The sequence below is a fragment of the Leucoraja erinacea genome, chromosome 35, assembly GCF_028641065.1.
Source record: "Leucoraja erinacea ecotype New England chromosome 35, Leri_hhj_1, whole genome shotgun sequence".
Lineage (NCBI taxonomy): Eukaryota > Metazoa > Chordata > Chondrichthyes > Rajiformes > Rajidae > Leucoraja > Leucoraja erinaceus.
In genome coordinates, this window is record NC_073411.1 from 4,941,876 (window position 1) to 4,967,940 (window position 26,065).

The 26,065-nt window shown below is 47.2% G+C and overlaps 1 protein-coding gene across 1 annotated transcript in view; it reads right to left on the reverse strand.

Annotated features, from left to right (window-relative positions):
* The window catches only part of LOC129713217 (zinc finger matrin-type protein 4-like), a 141,218-nt gene that overhangs the window by 20,277 nt on the left and 94,876 nt on the right, over positions 1-26,065 (reverse strand). Inside the window, exons 6-9 of the mRNA XM_055662141.1 lie at positions 22,088-22,136; positions 13,668-13,671; positions 11,724-11,747; positions 8,394-8,490 (exon numbers count right to left, since the gene is read on the reverse strand). Of these exons, the coding sequence (XP_055518116.1) occupies positions 8,394-8,490; positions 11,724-11,747; positions 13,668-13,671; positions 22,088-22,136 (174 nt within the window). The remainder of the gene's footprint in view (positions 1-8,393; positions 8,491-11,723; positions 11,748-13,667; positions 13,672-22,087; positions 22,137-26,065) is intronic.

Genomic DNA, 26,065 nt, shown 5'->3' on the forward strand with positions numbered 1-26,065 from the left:
TTAACCTACAAACCTATACATCTTTGGAGTGTGGGAGGAAACCGAGCGCCCGGAGAAAACCCACGCAGGTCACACGGAAAACGTACAAACTCCGTACAGACAGCACCCGTAGTCAGGATCGAACCCGGGTCTCTGGCGCTGTAAGGCAGTGTCTCTACCATTGTGCCACCCCTTCAATACACATATTTTACGCTCTCTAGCATCAACAACAATTTTGACTGAAAAAACATCCCAGATTTTGCTAGGATGTGATGTCTTGCGACTTATTCCCAGACCTATACTGATCAGCTTGAAACAACTTCACTCTGACCATTGGAGAACGTGCTGCCATAGACTGGACATCTCTCCAGCTGGAACTGTGTTGAACAGTGCACCACCTAGTCCTTGCCCTGGAACACACAATTGAAGGGTTCAGATTCAGATTCAGTTCAGATTCAATTTTAATTGTCATTGTCAGTGTACAGTACAGAGACAACGAAATGCATTTAGCATCTCCCTGGAAGAGCGACTAGCAGACGATTTGATCAGTGTCTTGATTGGCATTCACCGAGGTACGTTGTTGAGTAGAGTGACAGCCGCCGGAAAGAAGCTGTTCCTCGACCTGCTGGTTCGGCAACGGAGAGACCTGTAGCGCCTCTCGGATGGTAGGAGGGTAAACAGTCCATGGTTGGGGCGAGAGCAGTCCTTGGCGATGCTGAGCGCCCTCCACAGACAGCGCTGGACAGACTCAATGGAGGGGAGCGAGGAACTGTGATGCGTTGGGCAGTTTCACCACCTCTGCAATGCCTTCCGCCAGAGCAGGAATACCACATGCAGTGGTAAGGGTGCTCTCGATTGCAGGCTGGAGTTCACCAGGATCTGAGGAGACAGATGTTCTTCAGTCTCCTCAGCATGCTGATGAGCCTGATGCTGAAAGGTTGTGTTCCAACCTACATGGAGTGTGTGAGGTTGCAACCTCTGTTCCAATACCTAAGGGGGCTGCTTCTAGCCTTCTGGCTGCATTTCACACCCACCATCCTCATCTTTGGACACCCTGTGCGTAGGTAGGGGAGAGGGTAGGGCCGAGGATGTCCCGATTGGGTTACTCCTGGGCCTGGCCAAGCTGGCTATCCACGAGTCACTTGCCCAGGTGGAAGAGGGCTCCGGAGTTACTCTCGTGCCCGGGTGGTGCCAGAGAGCGCTGTCCACGGGCACCCTGGGGGATTTCCGGGACCGCTGGGCACCGCGGGGGTGGAATGTATCCTGAATATGGATGGTGATATGATTGTATAATAGTTTATTTAATATCTAAGACTATTTGTTATTACGGTGGTGGGTTTGTTTGTATTGTTTTGTATTGTACATAATTTTTGTAAATAATTCATTACAATTATTTTAGGTAAAAAAAAAATGACTGAAGGATTCAGAAAGGAATAGATAAAAAGTGCAGGTGAAATGAAGTCCTGATGAAGCAAGGTGAGACCATTGGATTCCCAGGGTGGAAAGGTCCAACATAGACTCATGGAGTGATACAGTTTCATGAAGGTCTCCTCTATAATATTAAACATAAGAGAGAATTCAGACTCTTGCCATTAACCTTTGTTCTATAAGATTATAATGTGTGTCATAAGTAGAAAACAACAAATTACAATCAGACACACAATGCCTCTAGTTCATGGTTTCTTGTAACATTGAACCACAACATTGGCGTAGTCGAGCGGGTCTTGCTGGGAACAATTTTGGCCGGGGTCTCGAAGAGGGGAAGAAAGTGCACTATCAAACCCTTTAAGTCTGAACTCCTAAGAGTACCCGGGAACATTGTGATCTGGTTCCCTGCTAAGATCTGATTCCCTGCCAAAATTTTTCAGAACATTGAACCACAACATGGAAACAGGCCCTTCAGCCCAACTTGCCCACACTAGACAACATGTCCCAGCTACACTAATCCCACCTGCCCGCATTTGGTCCATATCCCTCCAAATCTGTCCTATCCATGTACCTGTCTAACTGTTACTTAAACGTTGGTATAGTCCCAGCCTCAACTACCTCCTCTGGCAGCTTGTTCCATACACCCACCACCTTTTGAGTGAAAAACAACCGTAGATGGACACAAAACAGCTGGAGTAATTCAGCAGGACTGGCAGCTCGTCTGGGGAGAAGGAATGGGCGTTGTTTCGGGTCGAGACCCTTCTCCATACTAGTTAGGGATAAGGGATCACTAAATACTCTGAAGAAGAGTCTCGACCCGATACATCACCCATTCCTTCTCTCCAGAGATGCTGCCTGTCCCGCTGAGTTACTCCAGCTTTTTGGGCCTGTTTATATGTTCTATGTAATGTGTAAGTGCAGTGGAGAGATAAGTTTTTTTGGCCTTCCATCACAGCGATGTGATGGATGTGTATGTAAAATGTAAATTATGTTGTGTCTCGGGTCTATTTGTTTGTAATGTATGGCTGCAGAAACGGCATTTCGTTTGGACCTCAAGGGGTCCAAATGACAATTAAATTGAATTGAATTGAATTGAATTGAATTGAATTAATGGGCCATTATCTTGATAAAGTGCTGTGAGGCAAATGATGTTGCGTAAATGATGTGCAAATGACACCCACGTGGGACAGGACCCTTTACGTGTCAGGATCGATCCCGGGTCTCTGGCGCTGTGAGGCAGCAGCTCTACCCGCTGCACCACCGTGCCATGTGGTTAGTATGTGTGCAAGAATGCTGACGGAAAATTGCACGTGTGCTTGTAAACTGATCATAATCCTGAAATAAGATAAATACCGAGAGATAAAACCGTTCTTCAATCCACAGTTGAGCCTGCAGAGTAAAGTTATACCTCTGATGCACCCAACAAGGTTACTGCAAAAAAACATGTTCTCTCACTGCATTTCATCATAGTGTCATAGAGCGATACAGTGTGGAAACAGGCCCTTCGGCCCAACTTGCCCACACCAGCCAACATGTCCCAGCTACACTAGTCCCACCTGCCCGCATTTGGCCCGTATCCCTCCAAACCTTTCCGATCCATCAAGGCCAATGACCCACTGCGATAGAAAAGCTACACGCAGAAAATATAAACGGACACAACACGGGGGTGAGCCCTCTGTTTCCTGAGAGGTCGTTGGTGAAGCAAGACATTGCCCTGTGATAATTAAATTGGGAGTTAGCCGTCGAGATCACAAACCCTGTGTTCTCCAGGGAGCAGGAACGCTTCTCTCTGGCTGTTTTTATGTAACCAATTATGAAGCTTGTAATTGCTATTTTAATTTTTAATGAAATGCCTGGTGCCTTCAGCATTCCATTATTGCAGTGTGAATTCCTGACATGACAAGCCTCTTATCTGCCAGCAATTTAGTTTAGATTAGATTGAGTTTAGTTTTGAGCTACAGTGAGCTTCACCCCCCCCCCCCCCCAACGCACACCCTCACCACCCCACACAGCCCCCACCCCCCCCCCCCCACCCCCACCACGCTCCACACAGCCACCACCCCCCCTCCCCCTCCCCCCACCACGCTCCACACAGCCACCACCCCCGCCCCACCGTCTCCGCGCTGACCATTGATCACCCGTTCACGATAGTTCTATGTTATCCCACTTTCTCATCCACTCCTTGAACTACACACTGGGGGCAATTTACAGAGGCGAATTAACCCACAAATCAAGGCTGATATCAGGCAACTTATCACCAACTAGAGAGCGGCGGTGAGCTTTCATCTACTCATTCAAAACCCTCGGACTATCCTTAACTGCACTTTACCTTGCACTAATCGCTATTCCCTTTATCCTGTATCTGTACACTGGTGTTGGCTCGATTATAATCATGTATGGCATTTTCGCTGACTGGTTAGCACGAAACAAAAAGCTTTTCACTGTACCTCGATACTCGTGACAATAAACGAAACAAAACTACATTTCTACGGTGCGCATTTCGATCTCTCGTCGCTGCTTGTGTGCGGTAAGACATCTTGACATTTTCAGATCAAACTTTTGTTTTACTCTTTCAACTCATTCATCTAACACAATAACCACTGTCATCTCAAACAGGCTGGTGCTATAAGCAAAACTCTTGGCTTTTTTCTTAGTCAGTTCCTGGGGATTTGCTGGCTTCCCGCTGGATCAAGACTAATTTGCAGGGATATTGCAGAATCCATAACTCCAATCTCAGCCATCGAGCTCTGCAGTTTGTTTTGATTACATTAGAGATACAGCGTGGAAACAGGCCCTTCGGCCCATCGTGTCCATGCCGGCCAGCAACCACCCGTTCACTCTAGATCAGTTTTATCCCATTTACGCATCCACTCCCTACACACCAGGGGCAATCCGCAGAAAAACAAACAGCCTTCAAATCCACACGTCTCGGGGAAGTGTGAGGAGACCAGTGCAGCTGCAGGAAACCGACACGGACCTCTTTTCCGGTTTTCTCCATCCACCACCTACCCCCCCCCCCCCAACTACAATAAAGTCCGAAGAAAGGTCCTGACGCGAAATGTCACTTAACCATGTCCTCCAGAGATGTTGCCTGACCCGCTGAGTTACTCCAGCATTTCGTTTTTTTGTTGTTGTTAAACGAGCATCTGCAGTTGCTTGGGTTTGCAGGTGACAAGTAAAATGGAAGCGCGGTCACAGGGATACACACTTAAGTCAAATCAAACTCCGCACAGACAGCACCCGAGGACTAGATTTCCACCCTGTCGACCTTATCTATGCCTCGCATAATCTTAATTATATATTTCTATCTCCTCCCCTCAACCACCGATGTTCCAGTGAAAACAATCTTTGCCCTTTTTGCTGAAACCCTCTAATCCAGGTAGCGTTCTGATATCCTTGTAACTCTGGTAATCTGCACCCCCTCCAAAGCTTCCACACCTTTCCTGCAATGGGGGCGACCAGAACTGCATGCAATACTCCAAATGCGACCTAACCAACATCCCATGGAGTTGCATCACGTGTTTGTGGCATCCATCCTAAAATTAATCTTCAAAATTCCAGCCGTGGCCTAACCTGTGATTTTTGTTTAATGGATTCAATGCTAGATTGAATGCAAGGTGAGGGGGGAAAGATTTAATAGGAATCTGAGGAGTAACGTTTTCACACAAAGGGTGGTGGGTGTATGAAATAAGCTGCCAGAGGAGGCAGTTGAGGCTGGGACTATCCCAACACTTAAGAAACAAATAGACGGGTACATGGATAGGACAGGTTTAGGAGGGATATGGACCAAATGCTGGCAAGTGGGACTAGTGTAGCTGGGACATGTTGGCTGGATTAATTTAGAGGTACGGAGTGGAAACAGGCCCTTTTGGCCCACAGGGTCCACACTGACCAGCGATCCCCGCACATTAACACTACCCTATACCCAATAGGGACAATTGTTTTTTACATTTACCAAGCCAATTAACCGACAAACCTGTACGTCTTTGGAGCGCGGGAGGAAACCGAAGATCTCGGAGAAAACCCACGCAGGTCACGGGGAGAACGTACAAACTCCGCACAGACAGCACCCGTAGTCAGGATCGAACCCAGGTCTCCGGCGCTGCAGTCACTGTAAGGCAGCAACTCTAGCTTTGCGCCACCGTGCTGCTGTGGGCAAGTTGGGCTGAAGGGCCTGTTTCCACACTGTACCACTATGAATCTTTTTAGTGGGTATTTTGGTTTAGTGAGTAAGAAAGGGGGAGCTGAGGAAGGTGTACCTCTACTACTCGAGCGATTTTCACTAAATCATGTTGTGTTCATATCCACTCATCTACAGAATCAGCACTTTCATTCTGTGCCAGGCAGTAATTGTCCCATTGTGTTTGAAATATCAGTTCTGCAATCTTTGCACCAAAACCCTTGCAATTTTAATATAGACACAACTTAATGAAAACCAGAAAACTGCAGATGCTGGAAATCTGAAATATCAGCGAAGATAACAATTTAATCTGAGCAAGTGTGTGCGATATACACTTTGCGAGGTGAAATGGGAGGGGGAAGTATATAGTTAAAGGCAGGATCCTTCATACCACGGAATCAAGGGATATGAGGGGGAAAGCAGGAACGGGGTACTGATTATGGATGATCAGCCATGATTATATTGAATGGCGGCGCTGGCTCGAAGGGCCGAATGGCCTGCTCCTGCACCTGTTTTCTATGTTTCTACCACGGAAGGATTTTGTGGTTCAAGTCCATAGCAACCAGAAGGTAGCAACACACGTGGACAGAGAGGTAAAGAAAACGAATGGTGCACCTGTCTTCATCGGTCATGGCATTGTCTTCTTCACACACACGCACGCACACACACACACACACGCACACACACAGACACACACGCACACACACAGACACACACGCACACACAGACACACACGCACACACACACACACACACACACACACACACACACACGCGCACACACACACACACACACACACACACACACACGCACACACGCACACACACACGCACACGCACACACACACACGCACGCACGCACGCACGCACGCACACACGCACACACACACGCACACACACACACACACACACACACACACGCACACACGCGCACACACACACACGCACGCACACACACGCACGCACGCACACACACACACGCACGCACACACACACACACACACACACACACACCACACACACACACACACACACACACACACACACACACACACACACACACACACACACGGAAATAGTGAGGCTGCCTCTGATTTTCAGGGACAGTTTCTTCCCGGCTGTTATCAGGCAACTGAACCATCCTAACACAACCACAGAGCAGTGCTGAACTACTATCTGCCTCTTTGGTGACTCTTGGACTATCTTTATCGGGCTTTGCTGGCTTTATCTTGCACCAAACGTTATTCCCTTCTCACGTATCCGAACACTGTAAATAGCTCGATTGTAATCGTGTATTGTCTTTCTGCTGACTGGATAGCACGCAACAAAAGCTTTTCACTGTACCTCGGTACACGTGACAATAAACTAAACTAAACTAAAAGACTTCTGGTCGCACGACTGTGTACACTCAAACAATGGGCAATGTTTCCTGCAAGCGGGTACCAATGGCTAACAGTATTCATCTCTGAGATTCCTATTAGTGAATTAACATTTAAAAATTGCCTCCTCCCTTTTGAAGAACACTTTTCACTTGACTTGATTTATTTTACATTCTGGGCCCACACAAACGGTGACTAAACAGCAAGTTGGCAGAGAGATTCATGAGGAAGCAAATTCTATTTCTGAAGATTCAAAAATATATTTCATTTGCAACAATATGAATTTTAATACATCTCTTGTTAACCATTTCGGGATTGTGAAGGAGGCTGTTAAATTCAATTTTTGCTCTGGGCAAATCTTATTATATTTGAAAGCATAGAATTGTTATGCTGAGATGGAAGTGTGGCACGGTGGTGCAGCGGTAGAGTTGCTGCCTCACAGCGCCATAGACCCGGGTTCGATCCTGACCATGGGTGCTGTCTGTACAGAGTTTGTACGTTCTCCCCGTGACCACATGGGTTTCCCCAGGTGCTCCAGTTTCCTCCTACACTCCAAAGACGTGCAGGTTAATTGGCTTCGGTAAACATTTACACGGTCCTGTCGAGATGGTGCTCATGTCTCAGAGGTAACGCCTCACAGCGCCAGAGACCCAGGTTCGATCCTGACCACGGGTACTGCCTATACGGAGTTTGTAGGTTCTCCTCGTGACCACGTGGACTTATCTCCGGTACTGCGGTTTACTCCCATATTCCAAAGACGTGCAGGTTTGCAGGTTAATTTGCTTTGGTAAATTGTCCTTAGTAGGATAGAGCTAGTATACGTGATGATGGCAGGTCAGCTCGGACTCGGTGGACTGAAGGGTCCGAGTCCACACTGTATCTCTAAACTAAGATGAAGGCCATTTGGCCCATTGTGTTAATGCTGGCTCCTGGTAGACTAATCCCACAATACAATTTATAGAACACAGAACAGGTGCATCTTAGGAACAGTTCCTTCATCCCACAATGTCTGTGCCGGATATGATGCCTAGATAAACTAATCTGTACGTGATCGATATCGCTCCATTCCTTACACATTCATATGCCCATCTAACATCCTCTTTAACGCCACTGTCGTATCTGTCTCTATCAACACCTCCAGCTGTGTGTTCCAGGTGTGTTCCAGTTTGCAGACGACACAACAGTGATTGGGCTGATCACCAACGGTGATGAAACAAAATACAGAGCGGAGGTGCAGAACCTGGCGGACTGGTGCGCACGTAACAACTTGTCACTAAACACCTCCAAGACCAAGGAGCTGATTCCTTGCTGATTATTGACTTCAGGAGGTCCCATAATGGAGAATATGCCCCAATCTCCATTTACGGGGACAGTGTGGAGGGAGTGTCCAGCTTTTAAGACGATTGAAAAACAGGTAACGCTACTTACTTGGTCTGATGTTTGGACCCCTGCAGATGAGCGTGGTATTGTTCTATGGAGTTCAGGACAACATGACACAAACTGCAGCTGTAACTGCGTTTTAGAGCTGCAAGAGAAGACAGCTTAATCAGACCGTTGTTGGGCAGAAGGTCGATACATACGCTGACTTTCATTACTCCCAGAATCTCACACACCCACCCACCTCACCCTCACCCAACGTTTACACAAACGAACCAATGTCCGAGAGAGGCGCGGTGGCACAGCGGTAGAGTTGCTGTCTTATGCCCCTGTCCCACTTGGGGCCTGTTTCTGCTCTGTATCTCTAAACTAAACCGGCCAACAGGTCCCAGCTACACTAGTCCCCTGCCCTGAACGGAAACCTCTGGAGACTTTGCGCCCCACCCAAGGTTTCCGTGCGGTTCCCGGAGGTTGCAGGTGGTTGCCGGAGGTTGCAGGTAGTGGAGGCAGGTGGGGAGACTGGCAAAAACCTCCGGGAACCGCACGGAAACCTTGGGTGGGGCGCAAAGTCTCCAGAGGTTTCCGTTCAGGTTTCCAAAGTGGGACAGGGGCATTACAGCGCTTGCAGCGCCACCAATCCCCATTATGAGTAATGTCTGTACAGAGTTTCTACGTTCTCCCCGTGACCACATGGGCTTGCTCCGAGATCTCCAAAGACATACAGGTTTGTAGGTTTGTAGGTTATTTGGCTTGATAAAAGGGTACATTTTCCCTATTGTGTGTAGGATAGTGTTAATGTACGGGGATCGCTGGTCGGCATGGACTCGGTGGGCCGAAGGGCCTGTTTCTGCGCTGTACCTCTAACACAGCGGTTCAGGCAGCATCTCTGGAGAGCATGGATAGTTACAGTTTAGTTTATTGTCACGGTGATTGTATGGCGGGGCAGATTTAATGGGCCGAATGGCCTAATTCTACTCCTATTCCTCATGACCTTATGACATGTGCTGAGGTCATGCTTTTCCCACTGAGAGTAGGGAAGATTCAAACAAGGGGACATGACTTGAGAATTAAGGGACTGAAGTTTAGGGGTAACATGAGGGGGAACTTCTTTACTCAGAGAGTGGTGGCTGTGTGGAATGACCTTCCAGTGAAGGTGGTGGAGGCAGGTTCGTTTTTATCATTTAAAAATAAATTGGATAGTTATATGGACGGGAAGGGAATGGAGGGTTATGGTCTGAGCGCAGGTATATGGGACTAGGGGAGATTTTGTGTTCGGCACGGACTAGAAGGGTCAAGATGGCCTGTTTCCGTGCTGTAATTGTTATATGGTTATATGGAGGTACAGTGAAAAGCTGACAGATATGTGACGTTTTGGGTCTGGACTTCTCCACACTGATTGTAGGGTGCGGGGGTGGGGGGGGGGGGGTGTTAAGCAAAGAAAGCTGCAAGAGAGGGGTAAAATCAGGACAACGCCTGGCAGGTTATAGGTGTAGTAGGTGAGTAGTAGGCAATTTATTAACGGGTTTTGGTCACAGCGGACAGAGTGGCCACTAGGGGGTGGCAAAAGGCAAGGGCAGCACTACTAATGAGAATGTACATGGCAAGTTTCCAGATGATACAGAAGTGGGTGGGTTTGGCGGTCACAAATTGCAGCAGGATCTTGATCGGTTGGCCAGGTCGGCTGAGGAATGGTTGAACACAGAGAAATGTGAGGTGTTGCACTTTGGAAAGTCTAACATGGTCAGGACCTACACAGTGTTGTAGAGCAGAGGGATCTCGGAGTACAGGTGCATGGTTCCCTGAAGGTGGACTCGCAGGTAGATAAGGTGGTCAAAAAGGCTTTTGCCACATTGGCCTTCATCAGTCAAAGGACTGAGTATAGACATTGGGAGGTAGACAAAAATGCTGGAGAAACTCAGCGGGTGAGGCAGCATATATGGGGCGAAGGTTTCCTTCGCTCCATAGATGCTGCCTCACCCGCTGAGTTTCTCCAGCATTTTTGTGTCTACCTTCGACTTTCCAGCATTTGCAGTTCCTTCTTAAACATAGACATTGGGAGGTCATGTTGAAGTTGTATAAGACGTTGGTGAGGCCACATTTAGAGTATTGTGTCCAGTTTTGGTCACTGTGTTATAGGAAAGATGTTGTCAAGGTGGAGAGGGTGCAGAGAAGATTTGCGAGGATGTTTCCAGGATTCGAGGACCTAAGGTATGGGAAGAGGTTGAGCAAGCTAGGACTTTATTCCTTGGAAGGCAGGAGGATGAGGGGTGATCTTATAGAGGCGTACATGATCATGAGAGGAATAGATCGGGTAAATGCACAGAGTAGGGGAATCGAGAATGACATAGGTTTAAGTTGAGGCGGGATAGATTTAATAGTAGGTACACAAAAAAGCTGGAGAAACTCAGCGGGTGCAGCAGCATCTATGGAGCGAAGGAAATAGGCAACATTTCGGGCCGAAACCCTTCTTCAGAAACGTTGCCTATTTTCTTCGCTCCATAGATGCAGCTGCACCCGCTGAGCTACTCCAGCTTTTTTGTGTATCTTCGATTTTCCAGCATCTGCAGTTCCTTCTTAAATAGATTTAATGGTAACCTGAGCAGCAACATTTTTACACAAAGGGTGGGTGGTAGGTGTATGGAACGAGCTACTGGAGGAGGCAGTTGAGGCAGGTACTGTCAAAACCTTTAAGAGACATTTGGATAGGATAGGTTTAGAGGGTTGTGGGCAGGTAGGGATAGTATAGATGGGGCGTGTTGGGTGGCGTGTGCAAGTTGGGCCGAAGGGCCTGTTTCCACACCGTATTCCTCTATAAACTAAACCTGAGTTGGAGCTTGAAGCTGCCTCTGGACATGACAGCTATAGTCAGTCCTCTGCTGAGGTTCCATGGATATTTTATCTGCATGAAACAGGCTGCCGGTGGAGTGTGGAGAAGCATTGTGGAGGACGGGGTCGACTGAGGTGTCTGGAAGAGATTCGAACGGTGGGGAGGTCGGGGAGGTATCTGAAGGAATGAAGCTGTGAGCTGGTAATTGAAAGATAATGAACAGTACGCGTGGTGAAAGGGAAGCAACAACCCCTGTGCTACTTTCGACAGTTCCATTAGCACACACAGCGCCTCGCGCATGCTAATTAATTTTTATATGTGGATTTTATTTTCTGAGAAATACTATCTGTCTTGTGATGGTCAGCTGAAGTTATAATTAATATTTGAAAGTGGTATTAAATGAAATATTGCTTCAAATGTACTCACTTCATCCTTTGAGTGTGTATTAGAAACTGCAACAGTGATTTGGCTCTGAAATACATTGTCGCCGCGTTAATTGTCTCCTGATGTCTAGTCTGTCAATAATGCTTCAGGATTGGCACGTACTGCAGCACCAGTTGCCTGCATTGGTGTAGCGCCTTTAGCATGGTGAAACACCCCAAGGAGGGCAATTCTGGCCTCAACCCAAACCGGACGGTGAAAGTGTAGGAAGGAACTGCAGATGCTGGTTTGCACCGAAGATAGACACAAAATGCTGGAGTAACTCGGCGGGGCGGGCGGCATCTCTGGAGAGGAGGAATGGGTGACGTTTCGGGTCGAGACCCTTCTTCAGTCCCGATCCGAATCATCGCACATTCCTTCTCTCCTCCAGAGATGCTGCCCGTCCCGCAGAACTTCTCCAGCACTTTGTGTCTGTCACCGAATGTTGAAAGGCCTGGATAGAGTGGATGTGGGGAGGTTGTTTCCACCAGGCTGATAGTCTAGGACTGTGGGGAAGAAAAGGACACATCTTTAAAAAGGAGACAAGGCGGAATTTCTTCGGTCAAATGTGGAATTCATTGCCAAAAATGTATCTGACATTTAAGAATATTTGTTGAGATAACTGGGTGATTTTGTTTTTGGTGGTGGGTTTGTTTGGTATAGTTTTGAATTGTATTGCAATAGTTGATTGTATTTATTTATGTTTAAAAAAAAACCCCAGCAAATTACAGGAAAAGGTTAAAGTGTTTCTGCTTAAAAATTCCAAGGACAGCGATTGTGGTGGATTAATCGAAACAACTAATTGTCCTCCATTGATTTAATGTTTGCTTGTACTTTCTTCACTCACCTCAGTAGACCTGGTGGTGCTCAATTAAAGGATATAATGAAAGTCCAATTAAAAGGCTGTAAAATGCACGTAAACTACCACAGGATACTGGGAAGGTTAATTAAAGAAAATCTACATATAATGGATGTTGAGCAAGGACCGCTGGGGTCCAGACAAATCCCTTCCAACTTTGTGTTTTAAATTCTTCTTTCCAAGTAGGCTCTTGGAGTCATACAGTGTGGAAACAGCCTCTTCGGCTCAACTTGCCCACATGGACCAACAGGCCCCATCTTCACCAGTCCCACCTGCCCTGCGCTTGGCTCATATTCCTCAACACCTTTACGGTCCATGTACCTGTCCAAATGTCTCTGAAATGTTGTGATAGTCCCTGCTTCAACTATCTCCTCTGGAAACTCGTTCCATACACCCACCACAATAGACAATAGACAATAGGTGCAGGAGTAGGCCATTCGGCCCTTCTAGCCTGCACTACCATTCAATGTGATCATGGCTGATCATCTACCACCCTTTGTGTGGAAAAGTTGCCGCTAACTTCTCTCTAGCTCTCTCTAACGTCTACAGGTGCACAGTCGAGAGCATGCTGGCCAGTTGCATCGTGGCTTGGTTCAGCAACTTGAGCGCCCTGGAAAGGAAAAGACTACAAAAAGTAGTAAACACTGCCCAGTCCATCATCGGCTCTGACATTCCTTCCATCGAGGGGATTTATCGCAGTCGCTGCCTCAAAAAGGCTGGCAGTATCATCAAAGACCCACACCATCCTGGCCACACACTCATCTCCCTGCCACCTTCAGGTAGAAGGTACAGGAGCCTGAAGACTGCAACAACCAGGTTCAGGAATAACTACTTCCCCACAGCCATCAGGCTGTTAAACCTGGCTCGGACAAAACTATGATTATTAATAGCCCATTTTCTGTTATTTGCATTTTATCAGTTTATTTATTCATGTGTGTATATATTTATATTATAGTATATGGACACGCACTGATCTGTTTTGTAGTAAATGCCTACTATGTTCTGTGTGCTGAAGCAAAGCAAGAATTTCATTGCCCTATCAGGGACACATGACAATAAACTCACTTGAACTTGAACTCTTAAATCTTTCCCCCCTCACATTAAACCTGTAGGTATATCCTCTGGTTCTTGCTTCCCCTACACTGGCTAAAAGTGTGCATTTAACCTGTCTATTCCTCTCATAATCTTATACATCCCGACGTGCATTCACCCCATCTACTCCCCTTGTGGATCCAATAGGTCGATGGGAGGTCAGGCCCACTCTTTAGTTGTGATTTGGATGGTTCAGTTGCCTGATAACAGCTGGAAAGAAACTGTCCCTGAATCTGGAGGTGTGCGTTTTCACACTTCTGTACCTCTTGCTTGATCGGAGAGGGGAGAAGAGGGAGTGACTGGGGTGAGACTGGTCCTTGATGATGCTGCTGGCCTTGCCTAACATTAATCAAGGATGTCTCCCCCGGGCACTCCCTCTTCTCCTTCCACAGTGCTATGGCTATCTGTGTTTATTTGTTGTTCTTCATTGAAACTTTATGTTAGTACAGTGTATATATTATCGACTTGCATCTGGTGGCCTGGACTATTGGCCCTGAGAAGTGTTCACACCACATTCCAGCAGCTGGGCAAATTACATTTAAGTAATTTAATTACTCGAGTTGAAATAAATCTGGTATAAGCAGCTGGCGTTGGTAATGGGCATGAAATTACTGGGCGGTTGGAGCAGTGCATCTGGTTCACGATAGTATTTACAGAGTCATGGAATGTGGAAATAGGCCCTTCGGCCCAACTTGCCCGTGCTGGACAGAGAGACGATGCTCACACCGCGGACCCCCGATCGGCCCCACGGTAACTGTGCCGCCGAGAGCGCGGGGGGCCGACAATGAGGTGGGCCATTGGGAGTGAGGTGGGCCAGTGAGAACAACAATGAGGGGAGGGGGGGGGGGGGGGGGGGGGGGGGTGGGGGGGGGGGGGGGGGGGGGCGGGGGAAAACCCGGCAGGTGTCTATCTCCTTTGTGTCTATCTGTGTCTATCAAGCAACTTGACTGTGTGGCCAAGTCACTATGTGTGTGGTATAGCTCATAGTTACATTGGCATCATGGCCTGTGCTTTCCAACACAGAGAAGCTTCTAACTAGTTTTATTTTAATAAATGCCGACTTCCCAGCTTCTAAATGGTGCAGTTGCTGCCTCACAGCGCCCGAGTCCCGGGTTCGATCCCGACTATGGGTGCTGACTGTATGGAGTTTGGACCTTCTCTCTGTGACCATGTGGGTTTTCTGCGGGTGCTCCAGTTTGGTTCCACACTCCAAAGATGTGCTGGTTTGTAGGTTAATTGGCTTTTGTAAATTTACAATGTAGATACATGACATGGGAATAACGTTTAGTGCAAGGTGAAGCCAGCAAAGTCTGATCAAGGATAGTCCGAGGAGCACCAAAGTGATAGATAGTAGTTCAGCACTGCTCTCTGGTCGTGGTAGGATGGCTCAGTTGCCTGATAACAGCTGGGAAGAAACTGTCCCCGAATCTGGAGGTGTGCGTATTCACACTTGTGTACCTTTCGCTTGATGGGAGAGGGGGGAAGAGGGAGTGGTCAGGGTGCGACTCGTCCTTGATGATGCTGCTGGCCTTGCTGAGGCAGCGTGAGGTATAAATGTAGTCAATGGACGGGAGGTTGGTTTGTGCGATGGTCTGGGCCGCGTCCACAATTCGCTGCAATTTCTTGCGTGCCTGAATTATTTTTCTCTGCAGGAGATTAATTGCAATCGATACCGCCAGATCATCATTACAAAGCATCGGCTTGAAAGGGCTCTCACAAGTACAGAGTCACTCATTGTTTGCGCTAAAGCCTCACTCTTCTGTTACCTTGCTAGATGGTGAGTATCAGCTGCGAATCCTGCAAACTGATACCTGGCTGGTGACAGTAAATGAGCGAGGAAGAAGTGTCCTCAAGTACTCTGCTGTTGTCACACTTCAGTGAAGTGAAACAGGCCCTGCATCAATGTGTAAGAAGGAACTGCAGATGCTGGTTTAAGCGAAGGTAGACACAAAAAGCTGGAGTAACTCAGCGGGACAGGCAGCATCCCTGGAGAGAAGGAATGGGGCATCTCATATTTCACTTGGTAGACAAAAGTGCTGGAGAAACTCAGCGGGTGCAGCAGCATCTAAGGAGCCAAGGAAATAGGCAACGTTTCGGGCTGAAACCCTTCTTCAGACTTCTTCTTCACTTGGGCAGCTTACAGCCCAGGGGTATGAATATTCGAACCAGCACCGCCATTCAATGTGATCATGGCTGATCATCCCCAATCAGTACCCCGCTCCTGCCTTCTCCCCATATCCCTTGACTCCGCTATTTTTAAGAGCCCTATCTAGCTCTTGAAAGTATCCAGAGAACCTGCCTCCACCACCCTCTGAGGCAGAGAATTCCACAGACCCACCACACTCCTCGTGTTTCCTCGTCTCCGTTCTAAATGGCTTACTCCTTATTCTTAAACTGTGGCCCCTGGTTCTGGACTCCCCCAACATCGGGAACATGTTTCCTGCCTCTAGCGTGTCCAAGCCCTTAACAACCTTATATGTTTCAATGAGATCCCCTCTCATCCTTCTAAACTCCAGGATCCAGTGGCATGGAGTCCAAGACGACTGGAGACCCTTTTCTGCTGCAGCCTTCATCCGCCTTCTCAGCCGTTGTGATGCTCCACTAAGGTCAGCCATCGTCCTCTGCCTGTTCGATCATTGAGGTCTTGGTTGGATTGCTCTTTGTCCGAGTCCTCCCCCTCGACCTTACTGCCATGGGTGGCCAGACTAGGAGCATAGCTCCAGACGGCATCGCTCTCAGGATCTCAGGACCACACAAGCTTCTCCACCACGACAAGGTGACAATCGACGGAGAAGTGGATGTGGACAGTGAATGAACCAACACACCCCTATTTCTCAATTTCTATTCCTAGGCGGCATTGCACACACAGATTGCATGAATCATCATTGAATTTAATAAAACTCCTTTCCAGAATTGTGGTTTCTGATATAGTTAGTCATAGAGTGATACAGCGTGGAAACAGGCCCTTCGGCCCAACTTGCCCACACTGGTCAACATACCCCAGCAAAACTAGTCCCATCCAACTTCACAAAGGCAGCACCAAAGGTCAGACATGATCCTGGGTTGCTGGAGCTGAGATACAGCAGCCCTACCCGCTGTGCACACTTTTCCAGCAGTGCATGACTATAATAACAGATGAAGTGTTTCAGATGCTCAGGTACCTGATTTTGAATACAGCGGATGTAAGGAAGGTCAAAATGTAGACCATTACATTTAAATAATGAACTGTAGATGCTGTTTAATACCCCCATCAGAAGCCTAAACATGGAAACAAGGGACTGGTTGACACAAAAGGACACCAAGTGTTGGAGTAAAAGCCCTGTCCCACTTACGTGTCCTTGGCACGCAAATTACGCGACCTTGTGGTCGCGTTGAGGAGCACGGGCATCGTGTGGCCGCGCGGGGCAGGTCCCACTGAGAAGTGAGGAGGGGTATGTAGTTGTGCGCGAGATCGCGCGGGGCTCCGAAATTTTTGTAGCGAACTAAATCTTCGCGCGCCAACGGCCTGTCGCGTAACTGACGGCCAAAGTGGGACAGGACCAAGACCCTGGCGCGACGCAACGTCTCACCTCCAACAGCAGCAGAAGCACGCAAACGATCGCCAAGCTCAGCCTGGGGCTCACGGCCATTGCGGTCCAGATCCGCCCACACTTCTACTCCCAGAGCGGGGCCAAGAAAATTGAAGGTGGACACAAAATGCAGGAGTAACTCAGCGGGACCGGCAGCATCTCTGGAGAGAAGGAATGGATGACGTTTCGGGTCAAAACCCTTCGTTCCGACTGAAGAAGGGTCTCGACTCGAAACATCACCCATTGCTTCTCTCCAGAGATGCTGCCGGTCCTGCTGAGTTACTCCTGCATTTCGTGTCCATCTTCAAATGACGTCACGCGCTCCAGACGGCTGTGCGGGCGCATGAAATCGCGGGACCATCACTCCTCAACGCAACCATGAGGTCGCATAATTAGCGTGCCAAGGACATGTAAGTGGGACAGGGGCTTAACTCAGCAAGTCAGGCAGCATCTCTAGAGAACATGGACAGTTGATGTTTCGGGTCAAGAGCCTTCTTCACTTAACCATGTTCTCCAGAGATGCTGCCTGACCTGCTGGGTTACCCCAGTTTAGGTAGGGATGAAATAGTTAGAGGCAGTTCTAAATACTTATTTAAGTTGTAATACAACTGAGTAAGAAAATACAGCGGTAAGCTCAAAGCAAGAGAATTTTGTTTTGTAAGCCTTCTGAACCTTTTTGCCGAAGGGAAAAAAAATGTGCGTAATGTTCTAAAAAATAGAGAGGAAACCAAAAGGGACAAACCAAATGCGATTAATGAACTAAAACGGCAGGAATAATAAAAGCTGAGGAAATGTTCCATGTTACATTTAGACAGAAAATTAAACCAGGAGCAAAATGATTGAAAAATGACAAAATACTTTTTCTGGCAAAAATTAAATTTCATCCTCACAAGTTATAAATCAATTTAAATAAAAGATAAATTAACAAAAATCAAAAGATAACCATCAGGTTTATTTAAAAAATCACTGAATGGAACTAGAAGAAAACATTAGGAAATGAAATGAGACAAATGGCGAAGTGTACAAAAACAAAATTAAATGAGGCTATCAATTATTTTAATGAGTCTGGTAGTTAGTGGATCTGATATTATTTCTCATTATATCATGAATATCTAAATTACACAAACTCAAGGCTATTATTCAAAATGGTTAGTTCAATTAGAATTTTTTTATTGGATTTAGGCTAATGATACAATACATTAAAATTAGATGTGTAGGAAGGAACTGCAGATGCTGGTTTACACCGAAAATAGACGCAACATGCTGGAGTAACTCTGCGGGACAGGCAGCATCTCTGCAGAGAGAAGGAACGGGCGACGATTCGGCCATTCTTTTGAAAGGTTCTTCAGCTGATCTTTTTCTGAAGATCTAAAGATCTCAACCTCAAACGTCACCCATTCCTTCTCTCCAGAGATACTGCCTGTCCCACTGAGTTACTCCAGCATTTTGTATCAATCTTTGGTGTAAACTATCGACCGTGGTTCCTTCTGCCCGCCCATGGCCTCTCACATTGAAATTAGGTCTAGTTTGCCAATGAGTTCTTTTATCTTCTGTCCAAAACAGGTAGCTGGCATGTAATGTATGTCATGCCTTTTACAACCTCTCAAGAAGAGGAGGAATAGCAATAGGTATATGTTAGTGCTACATGTGACTAGGCAGAGTGATATTATTTGCTTGCATACACAATGTATACAAATAGCAGCCACCTATGGTGCTGACACCCCCTTTTGTTCCCCCACGTTGGGTCCCCATTGTCCTTTGTTCCCCACCCCTCTCCCCTCTCCCCGCCCACGTTCTCCCCCCGCCCACGGTCCCCCCTACGTCGGGTCCTCCATTGCTCTCCCCCTCCCCCCCCCTCACAACATCCTCCACTCCCTCATCGATCCACGAGGCAACAATGCCGCCGCTGCCGAAGCCGCCACGAGGCCCCATCACCGCGGGTCTTCACCGCTGCCACCGCCAAGGCCTCACCGTTGCCGACGCCGCCTGTGGTGCCGACCCGGGCCCCAGCCGCAGGCTCCGCGGCTGCTTCGCACGACCTGGGCTTGTACCCGCAAGGCCGTGGCCAGGCACTGACCCGGGCTTCTACGCGGCGATTCGGCATTGGTAACGGCCTCCAGCTCCGTGCTAGCTACAATAACTGCCTTGAACAGACACTTGGACAGGTGCATGAATAGAAAAGGTTTAGAGCGATGGGGACTTAATGGGACTAGCTTTCATGGGGCATCTTGGTCAGCATGGATGAGATGGGCCGAAGGGCCTTTTTCCGTGCTGTATGTCTCTAGTACATCTCACTGGTGCAGATTACTCCGTAATGAGGTACCAGGGAGAGCTCATTTCCAGGAAGAAAGCCATGACAATAAACTCACTTGAACTTGAACTTGAACTTTAAAGGAAAATAAAGGGAAGCACAGTTCCATTTTCAACAAACCGGCGCAGCAGTAGAAACACAAGGTGCGTGTACAAGTATTCTGCTTTATATTACAGTAAAGCAAATGGTAAATGTTTGTACGTTCTCCCTGTGACTGTGGGTTTTCTCCGGGTGCTCCGGTTTCCTCCCACACTCCAAAGACGTGCAGGTTTGTAGGTTAATTGGCTTCGGTAAAAATTAGCATGTAGGATAGTGAGTGCTGGGGGTGATCGCTGGTCGGTGCGGACTCGGTGGGCCGAAGGGCCCGTTTCCGCACTGTATCTCTAAACTAAACCAAGTTAAACACTAGGGATCAATTTACCTACTAACTTGTTTAAAGCCACGATCATATGGTACAGTAGACTCATTGGGCCAAATGGCCTAATTCTGCCCCTATATCTTGTGGACCTTTTCTAAGCCCTTCATGATTTTATACATGGACAGCGCCCGGCCTCCTATGATCCAGGGAAAGATGATTTATCTGAGAGCTCTACCTCTAAGTGCCTCGGGGTCCAGTGTCTGGCCGAGCTGCTCCATTAAGTCCGCCCTCGCGGCATTCTTCTTGTGCTTCTTGCCGTCGTAGTGTTGTTGGGCCATCATGGGGTTATTAAACCAGGCATTACACAGCTGACAGAATCGGGCCGAGTCTCTCCTCTGTCTTGGGGGGTTTGTTATTGTACTGCGGATGGAAGGCAGCTGCTTCGGTTCTGCAACAGAAGAACAGGTTTGTAGGTCAATTGGGCTACAATGTAAATAGTCCCCGTGACAGCGTGGGTTTCCTACGAGAAACTTTGGTTTCCTCCCATACTCCAAAGACATACAGGTTAGTTGGTTAATTGGCTTTGGTATAAGTGTACAAGTGTAGGTTAGCGCTAATGTGCGGGCAACGCTGGTCGGCACGGGCTCGGAGGGCCGAAGGGCCTGTTTACGTGCCGTATCACTAAGACTAAAACAGAAAGATGTGAATTAAAAGAGAAAAATTACTCCTTGTGCTTTGAACTATGATTGACCACTCAATACTCGCGGGTTTCCTCAATCAGACATTATATTAATCGCTAAAAAGCACACACACACACACACACACACACACACACACACATACACACACACACACACACACACACACACACACACACACACACACACACACACACACACACACACACACACACAAACACACAAAACGCTGGAGTAACTCAGTTGGTCAGGCAACATCTCTGGAGGGCACGGATAGGTGACGTTTCAGATTGGGCAATTTTTGCATGTTTTATTATTTCTCATTTTATCATTTCTATCATTTTACTTGGAAACGTGGAAACAGGCCCTTCAGCACACCGAGTCCACGCGGACTGGCGATCACCTGTACACCAGTTCTACCCTACACCCGATTGACAATTTACGGAAGCCAATTAATCTACAAACCTGTACGTCTTTGGAGTGTGGGAGGAAACCGGAGCACCCGGAGTAAACCCACGCAGTCACGGAGAGAATGGACAAACTATGTATAGACAGCACCCGTAGTCAGAATCGAACACAGGTCTCTGGTGCTGTGAGGCAGCAGCTCTACCGCTGCACCACTGTGCCACACAAAACGTCATTAAAACATATTTGATTTAAAATGACAAAATATCACAGAACATGGAACAGTGCGGGTGAGGCAACATCTCAGGAGAGAAGGAATGGGCGATATTTCGGGTCGAGACCCTTCTTCAGACTGATGCCAGGGGAGGGGGTGGGACAAAGATACCCGACCTAATCTACCTGATCTCCCGGTGGCTCAGCACTTCAACTCCCCCTCCCCCACCCATTCCCAATCTGACCTTTCCGTCCTGGGCCTCCCCCATTGCCAGAATGTGGCCCAGCGCAAATTGGAGGAACAGCACCTCATATTTTGCTTGGGTAGTTTACACCCCAGTGGTATGAACATTGACTTCTCTAACTTCAGATAGCCCTCGCTCTCTCTCGCCATCCCATCCCCCTTCCCAGTTCTCCCACTAGTCTTACTGTCTCCGACTACATTCTATCCTTGTCCCACTCCCTCCCCTGCGATCAGTCTGAAGAAGGGTCTCGACCCGAAACATCGCCCATTCCTTCTCTCCAGGGATGCTGCCTCATCCGCTGAGTTACACCAGCATTTTGTGTCTACCTTCGATTTAAACCAGCATCTGCAGTTCTTTCTTACACATAGAGCAGTGCAGCACAGGAACGGGCCCTTCGGCCCACAATGTTTGTGCTGGACATGATGCCAAGTTAAACTGATCTCATCTGCCCATACATAATCCATATCCCCCTATTCCTTGCACTTACATGTGCCTATTTATAAGCCTCTTAAACGCCACTTTCGTATGTGCCTCCACCACCACCCCTGCCATTGCGTTCCACGGCCCCACCGCACTCTGTGTAAAAAAAATGTCCTTTATATTTAAAATAAATCTGCAGATGGATCATTAAGTCCGTAGCACAAAACTTTCAAATCAACATTCCCATAGTAGATTATTCTATTCCAATTACCTACCATGACACACCATCAGTTATCATTCATGTACAACCTCAGGACAAATGTTTCACCAATATAGATTTAAGTCTCTTTATGTGCAATGGGCTGTGTTGACCTGAACTATGGGCTCTCTCCGAAGGGCCCAGGTAATGGGGACACCAGCTTTAACATGTCCTTAGTAGACCCGGCCTGGCCCTTTTAGGATGCTGGTTTGTCAAACTCATTAAAGTCTGAAGAAGGGTTTCGGCCCAAAACGTCGCCTATTTCCTTCGCTCCATAGATGCTGCGGCACCCGCTGAGTTTCTCCAGCACTTTTGTGTACCTTCATTAAAACTAATTCTGTTGGCACTCTAGGAGGCCTCATAAGGTCAGAGGTGATAGGAGCAGAATTAGGCCATTTGGCCCATCAAGTCTCCTCCGCCATTCAATCATGGCTGATCTATCTCTCCCTCCTGGCGTCATTCTCCTGCCTTCATGAACCACATTTTATGCGGGGGTTATGTTCCTCAAAAAGAATTTGTAATTCAAAAACTCATAAATTAAAAATATAACTCTAAACATGAGTAACCTTGAGTGCAATATTTGAAAAATGGAGCACATAAATTACAATTTGCTACTAATTAAACAAGCACGATGTTTCCAAAGCACATTAAATAAAACGTGTAAACCGCCAGGTGCATGTACAAGCATTCTGCTTTATTATACAGTATTTTGATCACAGAGTCCACACTGCCCAGCGATCACCCCGTACACTTGCACTATCCTACACGCTAGGGACACGCTAGGGGCAATTTACTATTTTTACAGATGGAAATTGACCTACAAACATTTTTTCGTTTAGTTTAGAGATGCAGCGCGGAAACTGGCCCACCGAGTTCGCACCGACCAGCGATCCCCGCACATTAATACTATCCTACACACACTGGGAACACTTTACACATACACCAAGCCAATTCATCTACAAACCTGTACGTCTTTGGAGTGTGGGAGGAAACGGAAGATCTCGGAGGTTACGGAGAGAACGTACAAACTCTGTACAGACAGCGCCCGTGGTCAGGATTGAACCCATGTCACCAGTGCCGCAAGCGCTGTAAAGCAGCAACTCCACCGTGGCCGCCCATTTCTGTCAGGTGACCTCCCAACCTGTACGTCGTTGGAGTGTGGGAGGAAACCGGAGCACCTGGAGAAAACCCACGCGGTCACAGGGAGAACGTACAAACTCCGTACCAGTTTCTAAATGAATCAGTTTGAAGAAGGGTCCCGACCCAAAATGTCATCCTATCCATGTTCTTCAGAGATGCTACCTGACCTGCTGAGTTACTCCTGTGTCTTTCCTTGGTAAACCAGCATCTGTAAATCCTTATTTCCAGTCAAAGGTCATAGCTGTAAGCAGCCGCAGCGGAATATGAGGTGCTGTTCCTCCAGTTTGCGTGTGGCCTTATTCTGGCAATGGAGGAGGCCCAGGACAGAAAGGTAAATGAGATGCCAACAGGCCTGCCATGACTGTGTGCGAAAGGACACGCCTCACATGCTGAAACACGCGTGACAGGGCTGACAGGGCAGGTCAGGTGGATTAGCATATCAGGTATGGAGCCTATCAGAGCAACTGGTAGCAATGAAGTGACTGTGGATGTGGAGAGGATGCTTCCACTAGTTTCCTCTAGGGGAAGAGTCGAGGACCAGAGGACACAGCCACAGGATAAAAGGACGTACCTTTAGAAAGGAGATTTCTTTAGCCAGAGGGTGGTGAATCTGCGGAATTTAATGTCTCAGTGGGGGCCACGTCAATGGATATTTTTAAGACAGAGATTGACAGCCCCTTGATTAGCATGGGTGTCAGGGGATATGGGGAGAAGGCAGGAGAATGGGTTTGTGAGGGAAAGGTAGATCAGCCATGATTGAATGGCGGAGTCCAGGCAACATCCTCGTGAATTTCCTCCCCACCATCGAAAGGATTTACCGCAGTCGCTGCCTCGTGAAGGCAGCCAGCATCATCAGAGACCCACACCATCCTGGCCACACACTTATTCCACCCCTGCCATCGGGAAGAAGGTACAGGAGCCTGAAAACTATATCGTCCCGGTTCAGGAGCAGCTTCTTCCCTACAGCCATCAGGCTATTAAACACTACAACCTCCAAATAGATTCTGACTGCGTAGACTGCGGGACTATTTTTTGGCTTTGCACTATTATTGTTTGATATTGTTTTATATATATATATACATTCGTAACTGTCACTGTATGTCATGTTGTTACTTGTTGGCGGAGCACCAAGGCAAATTCCTTGTATGTGAATACTTGGCCAATAACCTTACTTAATATAATATAATATATATATGACATATTTAATTGTTTATACCTCACGGTGACTCGGCAAGGCCAGCAGCATAATTAAGGATGAGTCGCACCCTCCGCTCCCCTCTCCCATTGGGCAAAAAGTGTAGAAGTGTGAAAACACACACCTCCAGATTCAGGGACAGTTTCTTCCCAGCTGTTATCAGGTAACAGTGCCATCCTACCACAACCAGAGAGCGGTCCTGAACTACTATCTACTGTACCCCATTGGAGACCCTTGGACTATCCTTGATCGGACTTTGCTGGCTTTACCTTGCAGTAAATGTTATCTCCTTATCATCTATCTACAGACCGTAAATGGCTCGATTGTAACCTTGTATTGTCGTTCCGCTGACTGGATAGCACGTAACAAAAGTTTTTCACTGTACCTTGATACACGTGACAATAAACTAAACTGAAATGAAACTGATATAACAATATACCACTCTTGACTCATGATCCAGTCAAATCATACTATACATCAGTACATTTGACAGCACTGAGCCTGTACTCGCTGGAGTTTAGAAGGTTGAGGGGAGATCTCATTGAAACTCACAGAATAATGAAAGGCAAAGATAGATTGGATGTGCAAAGGATGTTTCCACTGGTGGGAGAGTCTAGGACCAGAGGTCACACTCAGAATTAAAGGGCGCTCTTTTAGAAAGGAGGTGAGGAGGAACTTCTTTACTCAGGGGGAAGTTAATCTGTGGAACTAATTGCCACAGAGGGCTGTGGAGGCCAAGTCAGTGGATATTTTTAAGGCAGAGATGGACAAATTCTTGATTAGAACGGGTGTCAAGGGTTATGGGGACAAGGCAGGAAAATGGGATTAGGAAGCAGAGATCTGCTATGATTGAATGGCGGAGCAGACTCAATGGGCCGAATGGCCTAATTCTACTCCTATAACATCGGTAAACAATTCATTAGCATTTGAAGATCGATTTATCAGCAGAGTTGCCCACAGCCATTTCCCAAAGATATGCCTGGACAATCTGTATAGGGACTGACCTTGTATTTAGCAAAACATTTTGCAAAGTTACACCAAATATGAAAATATAGCACGTGACAACGAGCAAATTAAAAGCACTATTGTAGCGACATCTGGTGGTGACTTTGGGTAGTCAAACCCTCAGATTGGCTGCATCAGTCACGTGAGCGTGGGGGGGGGGGGCGATATTCGCGCGCTTGTTACCAAGTTGTTGCAGTCTAGTGCCACACTTGTGGAAGTAGCATCGTTTTAGGCTGTCTTACCGACCTGAGTTTATTCGTTGTTTTTAACGTTGCAAAATAAAACTATTCACTCACCGTCTCGACTCGCCAAACTATAATATAAAGTAGAATATTTGTACATGCACCTTGCGTTTTTACATATTTGATTTATGCTCTTTTGAAATATCGTGCTTGTTGATTAACAGCAAAACCTAATTTACGCGCTGTATTTTTGAAATAGATTTTTGAAAGATTAAACTTCAAATATTTGGTTTTATGTTTTTAATTTATGCATTTTTGAATTACATGTTACTTTTCAGGAATGTAATCCCTGCATGAAATACAAACTGCAATAAAGCAAATTGTACAAATTTAATGTTTGCTTTGTGCTACAGCAAATATACAGAGTAAGCGAGCGTTTTTGATAACATTCTATTGTGTGTTGCATAATATTGTTGGGGTGGCTATAAGAGTTTCTGGCTCTCTTGTGCGGCACGGTGGCACAAT